General features: G+C 44.0%; 1 protein-coding gene across 4 annotated transcripts; it reads right to left on the reverse strand.

Annotated features, from left to right (window-relative positions):
• Positions 1–2,249: 2,249 nt before the first annotated feature.
• On the reverse strand, positions 2,250–17,068 carry ENC1 (ectodermal-neural cortex 1). 4 transcript variants are annotated; one of them, XM_089779352.1, is made up of 6 exons: positions 16,822–17,068; positions 15,710–15,796; positions 14,899–15,006; positions 14,738–14,804; positions 9,623–11,433; positions 2,250–5,495 (listed from the first exon to the last, which is right to left on the reverse strand). In XM_089779352.1, exon 5 carries the CDS (start codon positions 11,419–11,421, stop codon positions 9,652–9,654), a length of 1,770 nt encoding a protein of 589 aa, XP_089635478.1. In that variant the 5' UTR covers positions 11,422–11,433; positions 14,738–14,804; positions 14,899–15,006; positions 15,710–15,796; positions 16,822–17,068; the 3' UTR covers positions 2,250–5,495; positions 9,623–9,651. The 4 variants fall into 4 exon arrangements, with proteins under 4 accessions (XP_089635478.1, XP_075788378.1, XP_075788377.1 ...); XM_075932263.2 differs by lacking the exon at positions 14,738–14,804; XM_075932262.2 differs by lacking the exons at positions 14,738–14,804; positions 14,899–15,006.
• Between the last annotated feature and the right edge of the window lie 2,946 nt (positions 17,069–20,014).

The following is a 20,014-nucleotide window of genomic DNA, read 5'->3' on the forward strand; positions in this document are numbered from 1 at the left end:
ATAACAGTGATGAATTTATAGTATTTATTCTAAGATTTTTAATAGACCGTGTTAATAATGAATTTACAGTATTTATTATATTTATTCTACGATTTCTAGTTAAATGTGTCAGAAATATAAGGATGGGAATGGCAAGGGGAATAGTCTCTATTCTAAAGATATCCAGCTACAGTAATTAAATAACAGTGATAACTACAAACTCTATGTACTACCAAAACCAACTACAACACTAAGCGTATACAACAAATAAAAATCAAATCATACATACCAACTTGCACAGCACACGGAACATTTCAAAGATATCGGTTCGGTTGCGAAGGCCTTGGTTACGCCCGAGAGTCGGGGGAGGTGGCTGGTCAGTTGATCAGGCCGGCAGCGCTTTGGAGTATACGGGAAGGCACATGCACGGTGGTATGTGTGTTGCGAAGACCTCCTCGAGCGAACTGTGTGATGGGTATTTATCCCCAAATCTGCACATCGCTTTCCCGCGCTTGCATATTACCATATATGGCCCAATGGTCACCAAGTGGGGGTCTGTGTCTCAGGGGTTGGGCCGAAACTGAGCAGGTTTCATGCAACCAGGTAAGCCCCGCAGTTCTCACACCAAGGTGGGAGAGTCTGAGGCTATTTTCCCCTTTTCACACCTTCCCTTTTTCTAAAGGCAATGGTATGCAGGAAGGGTGCAGCCGGTTTCTCCTGAGGAGTACTGCAGCCCACTACAGCAAGAGCAGCCTGGCCAAACTTTTTACTCAGGGGGGGGGGGGGGAGGGAGATTTTATTCTAACATATCTCTCTCATATATATATATAAACTTTTTCTGCAGGACAACAGAGCCCCTCCCTTCTCCCACAACCTTTCCCTCAGCCTTGCGGCCACCCCTGTGCTCCAGGGAGATGTGAGCCATGCAGCCTCCCCTCTTGCTCCTCCCCCACGCTGGGGTGGGTGGGGGGAAGAGAAGAGCCGCATGGCTTCTGGCCGGACCTAGCACAGTACCCGCTCAGCGACAGGATGGGGGGGGGGGGGGGAAGAGACAGGCCTGCTACAGCGAGGCTTCACCCAAACCCCCCAGCAGCCGGGAGGAGAGAGTTGGGCCTGGCAAGGAGAGGCGAGAGAGCTGAGGCTCCCAGGGGAATGGGGGGAAAGGGGTAGAGCCAGGAGTGGCCTGGTCTCACTCCCCTCCCACTTCCACACCCCAGCAACTGGCCCTGGCCTTAGCTGGTGAGGCCTCAGCTCTGCCCAGCCTCTCCGCGCCCTACCCCGCCCCCCTGACAGCAGAGGGGAGAGAGCCAGGGCTGCAAAGGCTGCGGGGAAATGTGGCAGATCCGGGGCTGCCATGTGATGCGGCTTTGCCCCAGCCTCTCCTGGGAGCCAGGGACAGTAAGGAAGGGCCAGACCCGTCCTGGGCCCTCCTTGGTGTCTAGGGGAAAAGCCAGGTGCAACCTTGCTCGATTCCCCTCCCCAGCTACCAGGGCCGGCTGGGGGTGGGGTGGGACAAGAGCTGGGGCTGCCTCAGCCTCTCGAGTGGGGGAGAGCTGGGGCAGGGGCAGCCTTGGACCCTCCATGGAGGCCGACGGGGAAAGGGAGCCGGGCCCACCTAAGGCCCTCCCTGGCCGTCAGGGTTAAAGAAGGGGAGAGCTGGAGCTGGTGGAGAGCCGGGGCCAGAATGGCCTCGGACATTCCCCAGTGGCTGGAGTGGAGGGACGAGCCAGGGCTGGAGCAACCTCAGCCCCAGGCCCTCCCCAACTGAGAGGAGGGCTGGTGAACATAGCACGCAGGGGGCACAGCCTCTAGTCTATATGTATTAAAATGTTTTATACAATGCCAACATTTCCTAATGTTAGTGGTTTTAAAGCTCTCACCTATTGAACTTTTGAGAGCTAGACTATAGTAAAGTGGCCCAACAGACCAAAGGGAACAGAGCAAGTCCAATTAGGGTTGCCAGGTGTCAGGTTTTGAACCAGACAGTCCAGTATTTGAGCTTTCTGTTCGGGAAACTAATTGAGAAAATAGAAATGAGACAATATAAATATCTAGTATTTTCTAAATAAGATGTAATGTAGATTGTGATGTAATGTCAAGTGTGTCCGGTATTTTTGTTGAAACCATCTGGCAAACCTAAGTCCAACTGCAGCATTTAAAACACACCAGTAAACTACATGTCAAAGATGTTTAAGAAAAAGATGTTACAATAAAAAAAAAGCAAAAAGGGAAAAAAACCACAGAACCCTAGCCCTCAAAGGAACTACTCATTCAAGAGAAAATCTCTAATAATTTATTGACCTTAAGTTTCACATTGTGAAAAAAAAAATCCAGTTTTACAAAACCTTAACATATAGTAGCAAACAGTGACAGAACACAGACATTTTTCCTTCTTCACTTGTAATTTTCTTTTAGTATGTGAACCACATCTTCAATAGCCAGGGAAGAGGCATTATTCAGCTCTAATCACTCTTATTAGACAGGTGTCAGGCCTAGAGAAAAGGGTCTACACAATTATACCAGAAGTGGAAGGTTGTCCTTTGTTGTAAGTTTCTACAGCAACCAGCTCACAAAATAAGAGGAACCTTCCCGTCCTATGCCAAGGTTTTTGTGTGCACTCTGCTGTGAATTGCATTTGCTTCAAAGTGTGGGATGTTTTGCACGACTAGAATGGTCAAGTAGTAAGGCAGAATTCCCACATCAATTCAAAGAGCAGAAGCTCAGAATATTCCCTGCAGCGCCTGAGGCCCACCCGGACTTCTTTTCCTTCAGCCTACACACAGGAATTAATCAAGCACTACACGTCTTTGAAAACAGCTGCAGAAAATTCATCCTTTCAAAAGTGACATGGTATTATAAAACAGATTTTTGTCATAAGCAATGTATGGGGCAGCTTTAAGGTCAAATTACATCCCTCCATTTAACAGGTTTGAGCAGATATACCTTTAGTTACTAAATGAGCAGTTCCGTTGGACCCAGCACTTCACTTCTGTTGTAACTTGTATAGCCAGTGCCACCTATGCAACGATTTGTATTCGGGAGCATTTTATACCCATACTGCTCAAGTGTGAATGACTGACTACCCAACATACCAAGAAGTGGCGAATCCAGCCCATTTTCTTTATTGGGGCAACTCAGAAGTATGGGCTTATGAGAGGATGCTCTTCCTAAGCAGCATGTCATTTGTTGAAAGTCACATGGAAATTTAAAAATAAATTCCCCTTTTCTGTGTTATTTTTTAACTGCTCAACCCAACTTAGTGGCACTATAATAGTAACTTGTGCTGTGGAGTCCTGTTCTTGTCAAACCATGGGTCGCCCTTTAAAAATTCTTCCTTTGTGAGAAAAATTGAAGGGTGAGCACTGTTAATGTTTCATGGTAATGGTAAGCTTTAAAAAGTACAGTGATTGCACCGTAAGAGAAAGAAATGCAAACACCTTTTATAACTTTCATTTTTGCATACATGCAACTAAGAATCTTTTTACGTATACTTTGCAACGGAATACTATAACTATGTTGTTGAGCACATCATTATTAAGCTGGGCTCAAAAGACTTATGAAAAATACAACACATGCTTCACAATGAAATCTGGCAAGAAAAGCATCTGTGAAACAGAAATTTTAAAAAATGATGTGTATATGCATACCTGACTCCAGAACAGGCTGAGCAAATGAAATTGTTTAATCCTTTGGTTTATTTGACATTTCTCTATACCAAATGTTTGAAGACTCACCAAGCTGTGTGAAAGTAAAAGATGCACCAAAACTTGATTATTTTTAGATTCTAGTTTTTCAATTTTTTTATGCTTCATCATTGCAGCAACTGTGCTATGCCTGGGTCTTTGACACTATAGTACCCCTTCATCCATGCAGAGAGAAGAGCCAAAACTGTCAATGCAAGACACAGGGGTTTTCGTGTTTTGTTTTTTACATAATTCAGAACTAATCTGTTTTAATTTTGTGAGTTAGCCGCATTACACTCAATCAGGTAAATGTGGTTATGGTAAATGTCTCATTGTTTAAACCCACACACAAATAAATAAATAAATAATTTTTTGGCCAATGCCTTTCTCAGGGCCCTGTGTACAGAAACTAGGCATCTTCTAGGTCAGGGGTGAGGAACCTTTTTTGAGTTGGGGCCACTGACCCCCAGAAAAATCAGTCAAGGTGCCGCGCACACGCAGAAAACCCCTAACTGATGTGACCCCCAACTGCAGAGACACATTCCCAACATTTCTCGCACACCAGAGCGTAGGGGGGCCCAGGCTAGTAGATTTTGTGAGCTCCAGTCCCACTGTCGGGAGGATTGGAGCGCAAGTGCGGGCTCTTCAATACTGGTGGAGAGGGATGAACCTCAGGGGGCAGGTCCAGGCAAGCTGGGGGCCACATCCCTTCCCCTCTCCTGTTCTAGCTAATGGAGAGTCTGCATAAAGAGAAAACTGTAAATGGTTTTGGCCAGCTCCAAATTCAAAGGCATGAGCAGGCCAATGAAATGTAACAAGGACACTATCTACTGGATACACCACATCTAACCTGGAGAGCTAGTGGCCTGAGAAAGTGACCTCCATGGCTTTTTCCTTTAGTACGTATGTAATTTAAGACGCTGCCTTGCAGTCCTTCCATTTCCGACTGAGGAAGCCATCCATTCATTCCCTCCCACCTCAAACTATTATTCACTCAACAGTTTTTCTTTCTTTTTTTTTTTGTGCAGCAGAGCTAAACAGACCACAAAATGTGCAAAACATACAATAATACACACAAGTCCTTACAACATGAAGACAACTGAAGGTGTTGTTTCAGCATGCAAGCACTGAACAATAAATAGCTATATCTACAAGTAACATAAGAGGAATAGGACAGTTTAAGTCACTTATAAATACAGGGACAAAGGGAAATTGAACATTTAGGGGAAATGAGTTCTTTTTAATTCCCCACTATTGCAAAAACTTTAGGACAACACAACATGGTTATCTAATGGATTCTTCACACACTGCCTATAAACAAGTTCATTCCTGTAGCAAGTATTCTGCAGTGACACAGCTGTATCTTCATTCACAGCAACATCTCACTGTTTCAGACCCCGCCTGCTTCTCTGGCAGCTGGTGCTGACACTTCAAACCGTCACAGTGAGCAGTGACAACCATTTCAAATTTCATGCACTCACAGTGGAGTCCATGAAAATCGAGAGTTGTAGGTTGCACAATTAAGGAAAGTTCTGTACATTGTTTTCCTTTTCCTCACCCTCTCCCTTTGAAGATCTGATTAACTCTGACATTAATCCATAACTACTTGAACAAGGAATCAGATCATAGGTTCATTCTCATATTGAAACCACGTGCTGATGCACCAAACAGAGGTTTGGTTTTTTTCTTCCCATTCCTTCATATTCAGGTTAGATAATTTACAAGGTGCAAATATTTTTCTTCAAATTCAAAAGACTCTGAATGACTTTTCTTCATTAAAACCATTTCTCTATAGCTGAAATTCCAAGTTTCTTCTCAAAATAATGGTGTAAACTGGAAGAAGAAGAAATGGGGGGGAGAGAGAGAAAAGGTTTAGAGGATTCTTGTGAGACAACAGACAATAAGGTTTTCATTAGACCCAAAACATGTCTCAATGCAATAACTAATCCATCACATTTACAGTCACATTCTACCTCCTTTACTTGGTGGGCCCTTACTCTGCAAGGAGCTCCTGAGACTCCAATAGTGACTAAACACTAGGGACGTTAACGTCTACTCAACTATAAGATTATTCTTGTCAACTGCACGCATTTCTCCCCCCCCCCCCCTTGCTGCCTCTTAAAAGCTGGTTCCCCCCAGCACCGGCTCTGTGGTGCTGCCTGCCCCCCTTCCCGCTACTGCCTCTATTTGAGGCAGGAGCACGGAGGGGGATAGGAGAGGCTGCCCTGAAGTGGCCCCTGTCTGCAAGGGGTCCAAGAGTCCCACAGATGCAGCTAGTCTTGTGCAGGGAATTGTTTTTAAAAATGACTCCCCTCGTGGATTGACTCCATCTGCCACCCTGCTGCCAGTCCCATCTCTGGGACTAATCGAATAGTCATGTAACTGCTAAGATTTCATGCAGTTACACAACTCTTCAATTACCCAATATCTAACATCCTTACTAAACACAGAGACTCCACCGTGATTCTAGCCCTTACAAATGAAAGGTTAAATAGCATTTGGTCAATACTTCTATTTTTGCTGGATTTTGCAACATACTGTTTTTCCCGTTCTCAAAAAATGTCAGGGGGATGTGCTTAAAGAAAACAACCTTGTGCAACTTCTCTCTTCCAGAAAAGCCTAAAAAATTATTAGGGTAATCGATTTATTCTACTTACGGACCAAGTCAAACTAGATCAGAGTGATACTGAAAAAAAGAGCAGGGAGGGTAGAGTGGAGAAAGGGAAGGCTCACACCTATGTCCTCTGTTCACCATGGAGAACTCTAAATGAGATTTATTCACCGTAGAGAAAAAGGACATATTAATCCCCTTATTTAAACCTTCTCTTCCATTCATTATAGCAGAAATTTGTCTTGCTTCTTTTCACAACAATGCACCATGCCTCAACTCCTCCACACTGGAGTCTTTTCCAGAAGTTGATTATTCAGTGAAAAATAAAACTCCTGGATGGCTTTTATATTTTATTATGAAATCTATGTTAAGAGCAAGTTTCCAAACCTCACTTTCCAAACCAGGCATCAGTCTCATTATTATAGTAGATTTAGATAGCACAGCTAGAATTTAGGAGACAGCTTCTGCAGTCATTTACAAAGGTGCACACATGCAAACCAACTCTACTGAACTGAATGCAGTTAATCTGAAAACATATGCAGGAGAGCAGAATGTAGCCCTGTAGTGCTGCAATGCCTAAAACGACAAGATTATACCACTACCTTAGCCTGAAATTGGATTTAAGACAGACTCTTTTCATTATTTCCAATGTAATTTTTTGCAGTTTCTTATTGCTGATTAAGCTTGCCTAGACATTTTTCAGACTAGTGTGTTGTTTTTTCCCTTCGTGAAAAATTTATCTCAACACTGAAGCCAAAATAATGTTTCCTGTCATGGGATGATTAACAAAGAGTAGACCATTTTGCAAAGGGAAAATAAAACTAAATCTACTCAGAAGAGCAAAGTTTGAAGTAAGAAACAAAGCAGACTAACATCTTCCTAATCTGTGGCAAGCTGAGGCCACACAACACCATGAAAACAGAGGGTAATCAGAAGTAATTTCCTTTTTGTCCATCCCACCCACTGACAGAACAGCGGGAGTCAGGGAAGAAGAAGAAGAAGAAAAAAAAAAAACACACACACACAAAACCACAACTAGCTGGATGAGCATGCTTTCAGTTTACAGCTGCATTCATCTAGTTATCTTATAGGTTAGTGAAGATAAAATAATGGCCTTTAACAGGATATTGCAAGGCAAAAGAAAACCTTTAGTGCCATTATACCTGGACTACTATTTTTCAAGAAAAAAAAACATCTCAATTTTATGTGCTGTAAATTTTAGAACAATGAAGTCAATCTTAGAAGAATAAAAGTCAATATTTTTCTTGGCACAGATTCTGAATCTAGGCATTCATTACTTGATAACACTGAGTACTGCTGAAATGAGTAATAATAGAAACTGGCTAAATGGTATGGATTTAAAGATATATTCCTAGCTTTCCGGCAAGCAAGGAAGGACTCTGAAAGAAACATAGCCTTCTATTTGCTCAGTTTTTAAGTTATCGGAAATGTGTGATAATTCACCGACACCCAGGATATGATCAGCCACTAGTGTATGCAAAAAATTGGATTAAATTCAAGGTTTTGTTTTTCAAAGACTAAATTGTGCAGGGAGATGGAAAAAAGTTACAGGTGGTATTCAACTTAAAGAACGAAAGTGTCACTGAAAACATGACCTCGCTACATTTCCTACTGCATTTCAGCACTGCTATTCTGCAGTGGTCCAAAAATGCACTCCTTACTTAGCCAAAATTCCCATTCAGCTCAAAGGGAAAACTGAAACATGAGGCCTCAGCATACCACTGGGTGAAAAATTTCCAGACTCTCCAAATGATCAGTTTTACCCTGTTACAAGAACAATGGGGTATCCCGCTATTTAGTGTGGAAGCCAACTAGCAATCTCCTTGTAGTCCAGTTGCCAGTAAAATCCTGTCAAAACAACCCTTCTGAAGAGGAAGATGCTATGTAAGTCTACAAAAGCAGATTGGTATTACAGTAAACTTCTGATAACCCGACATCTTTAGGACCCAGGGGGTGCCGGCATACAGGAAGGGGGGCTATAAGGGGTCTGGGGTGGTGAGTGGGGTCGGCGGGGAACTACGCAGTGGCGCTGCAGGACCAACCCAACAGCACCCCAGCTGCTCTGTCCCCGGCTTCCCCAAGTCAGCCGCTGCTGAAACTGACCAGCAGTGGACTTGGGGAAGCCGGGGGCAGAGCAGCTGGAGTGCTACCCGGTTGGTCCCGCAGCGCAGCTCAGGTGAGGGGCGGCACTGGGGGGCCAACCAGTCAGCCACTGGTCAGTTACAGCAGCGGAGGACTTGGGGAAGCTGGGGGCAGAGCAGCTCAATTGTCCGGCTGGCAAGAGCATTTCCGCGTTCCAATTGGTGCCGGACTATGGGGTGTGCCAGACCACTGGATGCCGGACAATTGGAGATTTACTGTATTATTGTTCTGAGGCACCTACTTTGATCTGGAGTTTCTAGATGACTCCAGAAGTTAATACAGAGCTGATTACGCTATTTTAAACTGTTTTTCCTTTAATAGTTTTTTCAGTCTGGCTGGTTTTATAGTTGCAGTATTCAAATCCCTTAAAAATTATTACTCACAGAGCATGGCTCATTTAGGTAACATAAGTTGTTTCTGAGGGTTAAATATGCCATCAGAATGTATCTGTAGTCATGACTGCATTGCAGTCTCTCAGAAAAAAAAAAAAAACTACAAACTATTGTGTTAATGCAACACAAACAATTGTGTTAATGCAAAATAACACAAGTACCCTAGAAAATATCAGAGGCTTAAGTGATACAATTCATGAAAAGATGGGGGTGATAATAATGAAAATCAATTTTAATTTGATGCAAGTTAACTGTTTTGTGGTGTTGATACAAACTGACATGAAAACTTCTAGGTGCTCAGATATTTTAGTGGTTTTCCAAATGAAGAAGAAAAAAAAACACACCAGACAATCCATCTATAGCAGAGCCACATAACCAGCTAAACAAGCAAAGCTGAATTTAGAGTAGCCAGTAAGAGGATACAAGACAGAAGCTACATGTGGTCTGAGTTTTCCCCATTTTGCTTTGTTAATGATTTAACAAATTCTCCCCCTCCTCCCCCAATCAGTGTCATACCTAGTAGAAGTAACATATTCATCATCTAAACTGTGAAGCCAAGTGATCAATCTAGTGATGAGATCATGGTACTGGGAACCAAGCAATCTGGATTCCATTCCTGGCTCTGTGAGATAATTTGATGCATGACCTTGGAGAAGTCACTTAACAGCTGTGTGCCTCAGTTTTCCTTACTGCTAAATGCAAATAATTTACTTACCCTCCTTTGAGCTCCACGGATGAAAAGCACTATGAGCACTAAGTTCTATTATATTTGTATTATAGGTATAGTTTCTTACCTGACTAGCTGCAACAGCAACACATACAGTTATGAGGGGAGGTGTTTCCATGTGCTGACAAATGCTGTGGGAATAAGCGAATAGGGCACTGTGGTTATGCTGTTCCATACATCTAATGTGGGATCATAGCAGTCCAATGTTTTGCATCTTTGAATTCCAAAATAACCTCCAACTACATACAGTTTGTTTCCAGATGCTACTGCATGGCAGCTCATTCGTTTAGCTGTCACATCTCCCACCTTAGTCCACTGGTATGTTTCACTGTTGAATTTATACGCTGAGCATGCGGAGAATTCAGTATCTCCACCCATAATAAAAATCTGGTTACCCAAAACAGCTGCAGCTGTGTAGCGCCAGGGCTGGGGACAGGTGGCTGGTACTGTCCATCTGTTTTCACATTGATCATAACATTGAACTTTGGGCAGCTTGTCATGGCTAACACTGGTGCCACCAAATGCAAATAGCTTAAGCTTTGCACTAACTACAGCCGCGTTGCTTACTCCTTCTCGAAGTGGGGCAACCATTGTCCATTTGTTGGTCACAGGGTCATACTGTTCTACTTGCTTTAAGGATACAGAAGGGGAAGCTGGAAGGCAACCAGTTGCTGCGGTGTGCCCTCCTACTACATACAAACAGTGTTTGAGTTCAGCAGAACCATGCCCAAACCTAGCCACCAACATGGGAGCAGCCTTTGACCACTCCTCATGAAGAGTGTCATACACCCAAACATCTTTGGAGACTCCATTTTCTGATCCCCGGCCCCCAGTGATATACACCTTGCAGCCGATAGCACAAGCACTGAACTCTTTCCGTGGACTTGGGATGTCAGCCTTTGGAATGATCTCCTTTGCTTTTTGGTCCACCAGATACAGCTTGTCACACATAAAGGTTTGGCCCCCAAGAAGAAACAGTGCATGGCCAGTTTTGCGAGGCCTGGCACACAAACTTGTTACTACACCATCATTCTGTAAGATCTTTAACTTGCATCTTATTGCTTCTTCTACTATATCTTTACTCTTCCTTTGCTTAGCGATAAGTTCTTCCATTGCAACATTCTCCATAAGGTAAATGGCTGGTAGGAGAGCCAGTCTCACAGTTTGCAATAGTTCAGAGAGATGACAGTGGCGCTTATTCAGATCATAGTTAACCCAGTTAATAGCTGACTCATATACTAATCTTTCATCTTCTGTTTCTAGTTCTTCACTGGAAAGGAGCTGCACAACCATGTCTTTTGGCAACTGGAGAAAATCTTCACTTTTACTGATGGTTTGGAAGTTGCTAAGACACATCCTCCAAGAGAGTTCATAAAGCTTGGTGCACTGGTGAGCATCTGACAGCAGAAGCATGCCAAGACAGTTGGTGGGATGAAGGTTCTTCTCCAGAAACTCTGCGCAAGCATCTCTGATATCCTGGAATTCTAACATGTCTCCAGCCTCTAGCAGGGACTCTGCATTCTCCTCATTGATGATAACCCTGGAGGAGTACGCATAGTCCAGCAGAAGTTCTAAGACTTCTGGATGAATAGAATTATGGAAGTTGACTTCACTGGCCTGGCTCTCCTTAAGTCCTCCACTGAACATTGCTTCAAAATAGCGACTACATGCAGCTAGAACAGCTCTGTGGCAAGGGAATGATCTGTTCCCAGCATGGAGAAGCACATCTGTAAAGAGCCGTTGTTGGCGTAGAAGGTTCAGGTGAGTAAGAACACTATCAGCATATGACGATTTGTGGAATAAATATATGTTTATAGAGCCAGTGCTGGCTCTAGATTTGCGGTTCTCATGCATGCTGACTGACATTTTTTGCCACACCTAAAAATAAACAAAAATTAGGTAAGAGTAAGGATTTGCATGACAAATGTTTAAGATATACTTCTTTTAATAAACATTTTTTAGGTATCCCTGATAATCATGGTTAAGGAGGAAGAAAGGTTTGAGCCTATTATAGACATCATAGGACAAATAATTATATACTTCCGTATAAGTTTATTTTTTTGCCTTGATGAGTTTCTTAAAAGAGATGCCCCATCTACTATTGCCCAAGAGCAGGTTTATCTTGGGAAACCTGATCTCCTACTTTCAGGACAAGGAAGACAGAGGACAAATAAAAACCTAGAGCTGATTTTCTCACCCTTCCCCAGTGTAGCACAGCTGATTCATTTCACACACACACACACACACACACACCCTGAAACATTCTCCAGAATATCTTATGGACTGTAAAAAAAATAATAATAATAATCATCATCATAAAGAATGTACTAATCCATTTTGATGTTTTTCTTAAATATCCATATCCAATATCAGGGAATGGGAAAGGTAAGACAGAGAAAAGTAGCATTGCAAGGATATTGTTACGTGACGAGAGTTGTATTACAATATCTTGGCTAAATATTACAGAAATCTACATCTTGTATCTGTCCAGTGGTAGCCTGCTAGTGGGTGACATTAGATGTGCTTACATTCTTCATAGTATAGTACTATCTGCTGAAATTAATACCGAATTGCTATTCCACAATCCCCGTGTTAGGTTCTTAGAGCACAAGCGGTCAGCAGTTGTTTTGGGGGTAGGGGAAATCAATATTCTACATTGTTACGCCTGTCTTTTCAAAAGCAACACTATTTTGCTCCCATTTTAATGCCTAGTTATTTTATTAATGACCAGCTAAAGATTCAATTGCCCTCCATGATCTCTGTGATATGGGGACATGTCAGGGCCTGGGCTTTGGATTTGCATCTACAGAGATGCATTGAACAAAACACTTCTAAATAGTTGGTGGTGATTACATAGTTGGTGGCCATCATGTCACACTTTCAGGGGTGCTCTATAACCTGGGTAGAGGGTGGGGGAGAAGAGAGGTTTGGTGAAGTTCAGCTTCTCTGATTGAGGGGAATTTCATGGCATTTATATTCCTGAACATGTATTAATTAACAGCTTAGTAACAGATCATTCTGTTTCCATAAGGTTTATGTTTTTTAGAGAAACACTTTGCTGGATGGCCTCAAACTAACACTCTGATAAAGAGACTGCATAAGAATTTGAACAGCCTCAGAAGTTTGTATTGGGGATGTGAATGGTTAATCAACTGGTGAACTGGTGGAGGCTGGAGTATGGGGGGCTGCTCTAGCTCTGCAGGCCCCACGGCAAGTCTGGGGGTGTTCCAGCCGTAGCCTCCATCCGCAGTGCTCCATGAGCAGGAGCACTCCAGCCTGGCTGAAGCAGTCCCCACCCACAGTATGGGGATGGGCTAGAGTGGCCCTCCCTATTTAATCAGTTAACTGGTTAAGCAAAACATTTGACTGGTTAACTAATTAAATGGGATTTTACATCCCTAATTTCTATGGCATTCTAAAAATTAAATTAAATTTGGCCTTTCACTCATGTTCATGCTTAAATATGCACCAAAATGCTGCAACTACTCTTTCTTTAAGCTGGAACTTAATTTCCTGATGATTGTCATCAAGACTTTAAAAAAGGAACAACATGGGAAGTACATAGTGTTTGTCTTTATTGAAACTCACCCAAAGTCCATTAAAATCTATGGGCATCTTTTCAGTTATTTCAGAAAGGTTTAGATCAAGCCCTTTTCATGGTGACAGAAAAATATGAACTACACAATACACTTTGGATCAATGTTTTAGGTTAACTACAGTAACTATAACCACTGCACAGTAGAAATAGCCAAGTATGCTATTAAAATACATGTAACCAGTTTCACGTGTAAGTGTAATTAATTACCCATTAAATATAATCACAGTACTTGACAAAAATCAACATTCAGAGGGCATTCAAGAGTCACAAACACTAATCTAGGACTAAATAAACCCAATTACCCCATTGCCAAAGGTTATACTGAATATGCGCCTCAATTTCAGATTTGCTGAAGCTATAGAATTACAGAGAGGATCCTGGCTCTGGATGTTGGTGCATCCATAGTGTAGACTAGAGGCAAAAGGAGGAAGATCAGCCCTCATTTGGAAAACACTGTGGAGCCAGATTTTAAAAACTTCACAACGATTTTGTAATTTCATAAGTTATGATTCAATATACAACATTTTGTATGTCTTTCTGGACTGGTCTGCCTCACATTTAGGGCCCAATTCCACAAGAGGCTGAATAACTCCTGTGGAGCATGGAACAACCTCAGCTCCCACTCTCTGAAGACAACAGGAGATGCAGGCACTCAACATCTCTAGGCAGCACTTAGCATTTCATAAGATTAGACCATGTATCCCTTCCTGATCTGCTGCTAAGCATTTGGACAGCACTCAGTACTAAATACATATAATACAAAAAAAAAATCATAGAGGCATTGATAAAGGAAAGTTCAGACATTACATATACAGGTGTGTTCTGATCCCACAGGAGTGCTGTGATTTCTCATGAGATATGGCTGCACAGAACCTTGCAGGATCAGGCTCTGAACTAGGAACTAGCATTATCCCTATATTTTAGAGTAGTGAACTCCACACCATATGCAGAGAAGTGTCAAAGAGGTAGGAAAGTGCAGATCACTGCATGTTGCCCAAGCCCACTCACACCCCTAGCAAGAAATACAGATTGTAGCTGGGAAAAAAAAATAGATGAAAACCCCTTTGAGACTATCATGTGATAGGAAGTACAGGGATTCACCTCATTTCTATTTTGGACATGGCAATATCCTAAGACAAGATCTGATCTTTCTATAACCAAAGCTCTTTTTATTAAATTACTTGCACTATTCATGAATTTCTCTTTAGCAAAATGTAACAAAAGCATTACCTGTGTCACAATAAAGTTGCCTCTTTAGAAGAAAGAAGTTAAACATATTTCCTCAAACAGAACAAAAGATACATATTTGTACATCTTTGCCCTCAAGTCCCACCAAAGGTTTTCAAGTTGTTCTACCAGTCAATATAGAGGCAAAATACTATTTAAAAGACTCCTTATAATTTACTAGCAAAGTAGTGTTTTTCTGAACAAGTCTGATTTGCAATTTTTGACAATGCAATTTGTTCTGAAATGTTACATATATTTCAAAGCAATACAAATATACAGACATCTCTGACTTCTCTATTTGTTGCAAATTATGCAAGCTCAAATATTTCAGCAAAGGTAATTCACATAGTCACTGACCAAGTGTTCATCTTGAATAAAATGAGTCAACCCCCTTCAGGCAATTTTTCCTTAGAAACAGTAACATCTGAATGTAAAGGACAAATGGTCAGTACCATAGAAATATGTATTTATCATGAATTGTTAAATAAATATTGAACTAAGAGACTGAATCAACATACTTTTCAACCAGCTACTTGTCACAGCAACCTCAAATCTGGTAGTACCCAGTGTTCAGAATCTAAAGCTGTTAAGAGGTAGCACAAGAGGTTGTAGAAGGTCTCGGCTCACTCAAATAAAAAAAGGTGATTTGTTATTTGAACATTTATGATGTACAAAATACAACTTCCTCTTAAAACACTATAATCTCATCTGTTCTCCAAAGTGATACTGGGGGAAAAAGTCACTGTTGCTCAACTACCCATTGTTTGAACTGATCCCTTCTTCAAATTCCTAAGTCTGCAGTGATGCTGTGAACATTTACAGTCAACCCCTTTCTAACACTGGCTATGTCTAGACTGCAAGCCTCTTTCCAAAAAGCCTCTTTCAAAAAAGAGCGTCTAGACTATAACCAGTACTTTTGAAAAAGCAAGCTGCTTTTTCGAAAGAAAGCACCCAGGCAGTCTGGATGCTCTCTTTCGAAAAAGCACAGTTTGCATTACATAGTGCTTTTTTTCGATGGAGCACTTTCAAAAAAAGGCATTATTCCTCGTAAAATGAGGTTTTCCGCAGTTGACAAAACCACCTCGTTCTTTCTATTTACTGTCAACAGAATACGGCGGCAGTCTAGATGTAGGTAAAGATTTTTCAAAAAAAATCCCTGTAGTCTAGACAGATCTTCTATGTAACCCCATGGACTTACACAGAAGTAATATGAAGCGTAAATTGGGGCATCACTTATTATGCATTTTTTTGGTACAGTCCCTGGGGTTTTGGGGTGTGTTTTTTTGGCAAATGCAGGTCATTTCTGAATGACTGTGTGACAGTACATACCTATATACCCACGTGTCTATATGCTGCCCTTCAATATAGTATCTGAACACCTCTGGTACTTCAAAATAGTATCTGTTTCTTCCCAACCTGCAGAAGAAATATCATAATCAGTTTCTAGCAATGTCTACTTTATCTTTGTGTACATGAACATTGTATTGGTTGTGGATGAAAAACTTCCTCAAAGAAAAAAGGAATGGGTTCTGCATTTGATTCTGAAAGTGAAGTCCATGGTCATTCTAATTCTGGTTACTCAGACTTATTAAAAAGTCAACTGACATTTCTTATGTGTATTTGCCAAATTAGTCATTTGAGAAACTTGAAAAGGAAACGACAAGAAGTCAATATTTAAGGTCAGTATCTAGCATTAAGGGAAGCAACTGTTTCTATTTGCCAAAGACAGTCACATACCAGAAATACCTAACGGTTAGTGCAAATAATTATCCACCAGTGTTGTAATGGGCACATGGTGCACAAACAGCAGGACCTGCTTTCAGGACTGAACAGGGGATGCTTACTAGTATAGAGAATATCGTGTGGCTGGTGTGAGGTTACCATCAAGCCCACACAGTCGTTCAATATTCCATTGGAGCTCACTACCAAGACTCGGGTCATGACAGGTCTGTGTAAAACTAGGAGGCAGCTGAAAATGAGCCCGACACTGAGGTGAAAGTGTCTCCCCACTTAACAGCCGCAGCGGCGGGGTGCTTCCCGCGCAGGTTTCTGACTCTTTGCAACACAAGCCATGGAAGCGGCAGCTGATCCACGCCGGGAACCAGTCTGCCGGGCTCGGAGGTTTGCCGCGCGCTGCCACCGCTCCTTGCCAGCCGCCCGCAAGGCGAAGCCGATGTGCCCACCCACACGAGAGCTGCCCGTGCAAGGGGCCCCCTGTGAGACCGGGAGCGAGCCCCGCGGAGGCTGGGGCAGCCCTCTCCGCCCACCGCCTCCCTCTTCCCCCGGCTGGGGAAGGCAGACGCGTGTCCTGCCTTGTCACCGCCGGCAGGGAGGGAAGCGCCGCTTCGCCCTTCCCCGAGCGCTGCCCAAGCCCCGGCTCGGCCCTGCGGGCAGCAGCCCCCGCCCGGCCACCCGCAACAGGTCAGCGCGCAGGAACTTACCGCCGCGGCGCCGCGCTGCCGCCTGCCTCCGAGCTCCGGGCAGGCGAGCGGCTGCGGGAGCCTGTCCCGCCCCTTCCCCAGCGGCCAGCCGCCTCCGGCTCGCTCCTCCCTCCCTTCCCCGCCGGGCCGGGGGCTGCGGGCAGCCGCACTCGGGCGGGCAAGCGCTTGCGCGGACTGGAGGCGCCGCTGCCGCTGCTACTGCAGGAGGCGGCCGCTCGCCGGCTGCTGCGCGTCTGGCGGCGCGGGGAAGCGGGTATATGGGCTGCCTGTGGGTGGGGGGCCCATATGCAAAGAGGCTGAGTGACACGAGGGGAGGGGAGGGCCGGGCTGGCGGAGGAGGACGCGAGTTAACAGACGGAGCCGCAGCGAGAGATGCTGTCACATGGGCCGGAGGCCAGCCGCGGGGGAGGGACACAAAGGGAAGAGGGCTCCGCGGCGGGGAGGGGCAGCTCGCCCAGCCCGGGACACAGGAGGGCCCGCGCGACCCACGTGTGCCGTGTCCCCCGCCAGGAAGGGCTGCCCCAGCGCCGAGCCGGACTCCGCCGTCTCCCTCCCCACCCCGGTGGTTCCCGCTGCACTGAGACAGGGGCCCCAACAGCCCTCCCTCCTCCCTTGGACAGGCACACTGGACACAGGCTCCAAAGGTGGCTTCTCCGGCCTCTTGCAGCAAGCTCTGCCCCAGCATCGATGCAGTCTCCATTGCTCCGCACCACCCCGCGGGGATACCCTGCCAGCCAGGGCTCCAAAGGGATGAGACGGGGTTGGTCCTAATGCACAAGGCTACAGACAAGGCTTTGTAACCCAGCTTTGTTACTAGAGGCACTGCGTCTCTAGGGCTGCCGTGGGGTGTGTTTTACGAGATGGTCTCCATGAGGGGTTCACAGGGTGCACGAGGAGACCACTGAGCAAAACCACCACAGAGCCGACTGCGTATAAAAAGGGTTACGCTCTGATGTGCAGAAATGCAGCTGTGCCGATTCCCCACTGTGCGCATTGCCTAGTAGTGCAATGCCAGAGAACAGGGGGAATCGATCACACGGGGGGAGCCAGGCTTTAGGAAACGGAAAGCCAAGTAGGGCTGTCGGGTCTTAAAAGGCTTCGCTTGTGCGACGATACAACTAATAGACGGAGCTGGGAGCAGAACAAAGCAGCTATTAGCTACTCTGTCTGCACTCCGCTAGGATCCTCCTCCCGGGAAGAAACGCAGGCGGCTGCGCCTCAAGCGTCCACTGCTAACCTGGGAACACTAGACACTACCGCGATGACGCTATCGGTTTGGGATATAGGCAAGCGGGAGCTGCTAGTTTCTGCCAGCACTGCGTTTCCCTCCGCCCCCTCCACGTGTTTCCCAACCAATAGCCGGCAGCGCATGATTCAAAGCAAACTACAATGCTCATAGAAACAGCACGCCGGGGTTCCTTCTATCTGCAGAGATAAAACACTCGGGTGTGATTGCGTTTCCATTCAGCCTTTTTTAGTTTTTTAACCGCTTAACGCTTATACAATAAAGTAATTAAGCAGCGCAGACTTCGGCTTGATTTTAATTATTCCCCAATTAGCAAAGCGGAAAAAAGTAATTGGCAAGAAATCTCATTTTAGAAATAAACATCTAGCTACATAATAAAGACACTAAGCAGCTCGTTGCATTTTAATAGATAAAAGAAATCTGATATTGTCAGCAAGTATGAAGAATTTTATATCAAGATATGTAAGGTGGTGTGCAGGGGCGTTTGGTGTGGGGTTTTGTTTGTTTCGCTTGGGTTGTTTTTAGTCTGTAATAGGTACAAGAAGAAAATGTAAGTAACTTAAGATCACTGAATAGGACAGTTTGGGAAGTGCATTCTTTTTTCAAAATGAAAGAAAAGACATCTAAAATTATTATGATATAAACAAGCCAATGGTCAATTCATAATATGTTTCCTTTTTCATTTATATGTCTGGATTCAAAATGTTCCATAGAATACATATATGTGCACAATCAATTTATAGCAGGAGCACATCATGAGGAATTCTAGGGATCCTAAGGATAAGCACAGGGAAACAAAATGGTGAAAGGGTGAGCAAATGAATGGGTAATTTGTTACACAGCTTTGTTCTTTTTTATTTATTTCCAAATCATATTATAAAAGTAGGCACAAGAGATACAGATATTTTAAGATATTGCACATCTCTATGTAATACAATATGTTTAACATCTGTTTGGGTATGTGAAATTCTCAGAATTCAAGCAGAGTAAGCAGCCTCTTGTAAAATATGTTGTCTCCTAGGGTACGTCTACACTACATGGCTTCGTCGACGGAGCCATGTAGATTTGTTTATTGGGCAAAGGGAAATGAAGCGGCGATTTAAATAATCGCCGCTTCATTTAAATTTACATGGCTGCCAGGCTGAGCCGACAAACAGCTGATCAGCTGTTTGTCCGCTAAGCGCGGCAGCCATGTAAATTTAAATGAAGCGGCGATTATTTAAATCGCCGCTTCATTTCCCTTTGCCTATAACGCTAATCTACATGGCTCTGTCGACGGAGCCATGTAGTTTAGACACAGCCCTAGAAATCAAGCCCCATCTAGTGCCCAATGAGAGTTTTGGAAAGTCTCCCATTGTCTTAAGGGGCTTTAGAATTTTGGAGTTGGCCAGTATGGCCTGACCCACTTGCAGAAGTTGCACCATTTAAACTAATCGGCTGTGTCTACACTGGGCCACTTATTCCGGAAAATCAGCCGCTTTTCCAGAATAAGCTGCGAGCTGTCTAAACTGGCCCTTGAATTTCCGGAAAAGCAACGACGCTCTACTGTACAAAATGCTGCTATTCAGGAAAAAGTATTCTGCTCCTGCTCGGGCAAAGGGGGGGGAAACCCTACACTGTTCTGCTCCTGCTTCATATTGGGGGGGAAACCCTACACTGTTCCGGAAAAGGGCCAGTGTAGACAGCCCAGTAGTCTTTTCCGGAAAAAAGTCCCGATCGCGAAAATGGCGATCGGGGCTCTTTTCCGGAAAAGCGTGTCTACATTGGCCACAGACGCTTTTCCGGAAAAAGGGCTTTTCCAGAAAAGCAGCCTGCCAATGTAGACGCTCCTTTTCCGGAAAAACTGAAAACGGAATAGTATTCCGTTTTAAGCATTTCCGGAAATTCATGCCAGTGTAGTCACAGCCATCTGGTTTAACAAAACACTTTGGCTACGTCTACACTGGC

This window comes from Pelodiscus sinensis, chromosome 6, assembly GCF_052426305.1.
Source record: "Pelodiscus sinensis isolate ZL-2025 chromosome 6, ASM5242630v1, whole genome shotgun sequence".
NCBI lineage: Eukaryota > Metazoa > Chordata > Testudines > Trionychidae > Pelodiscus > Pelodiscus sinensis.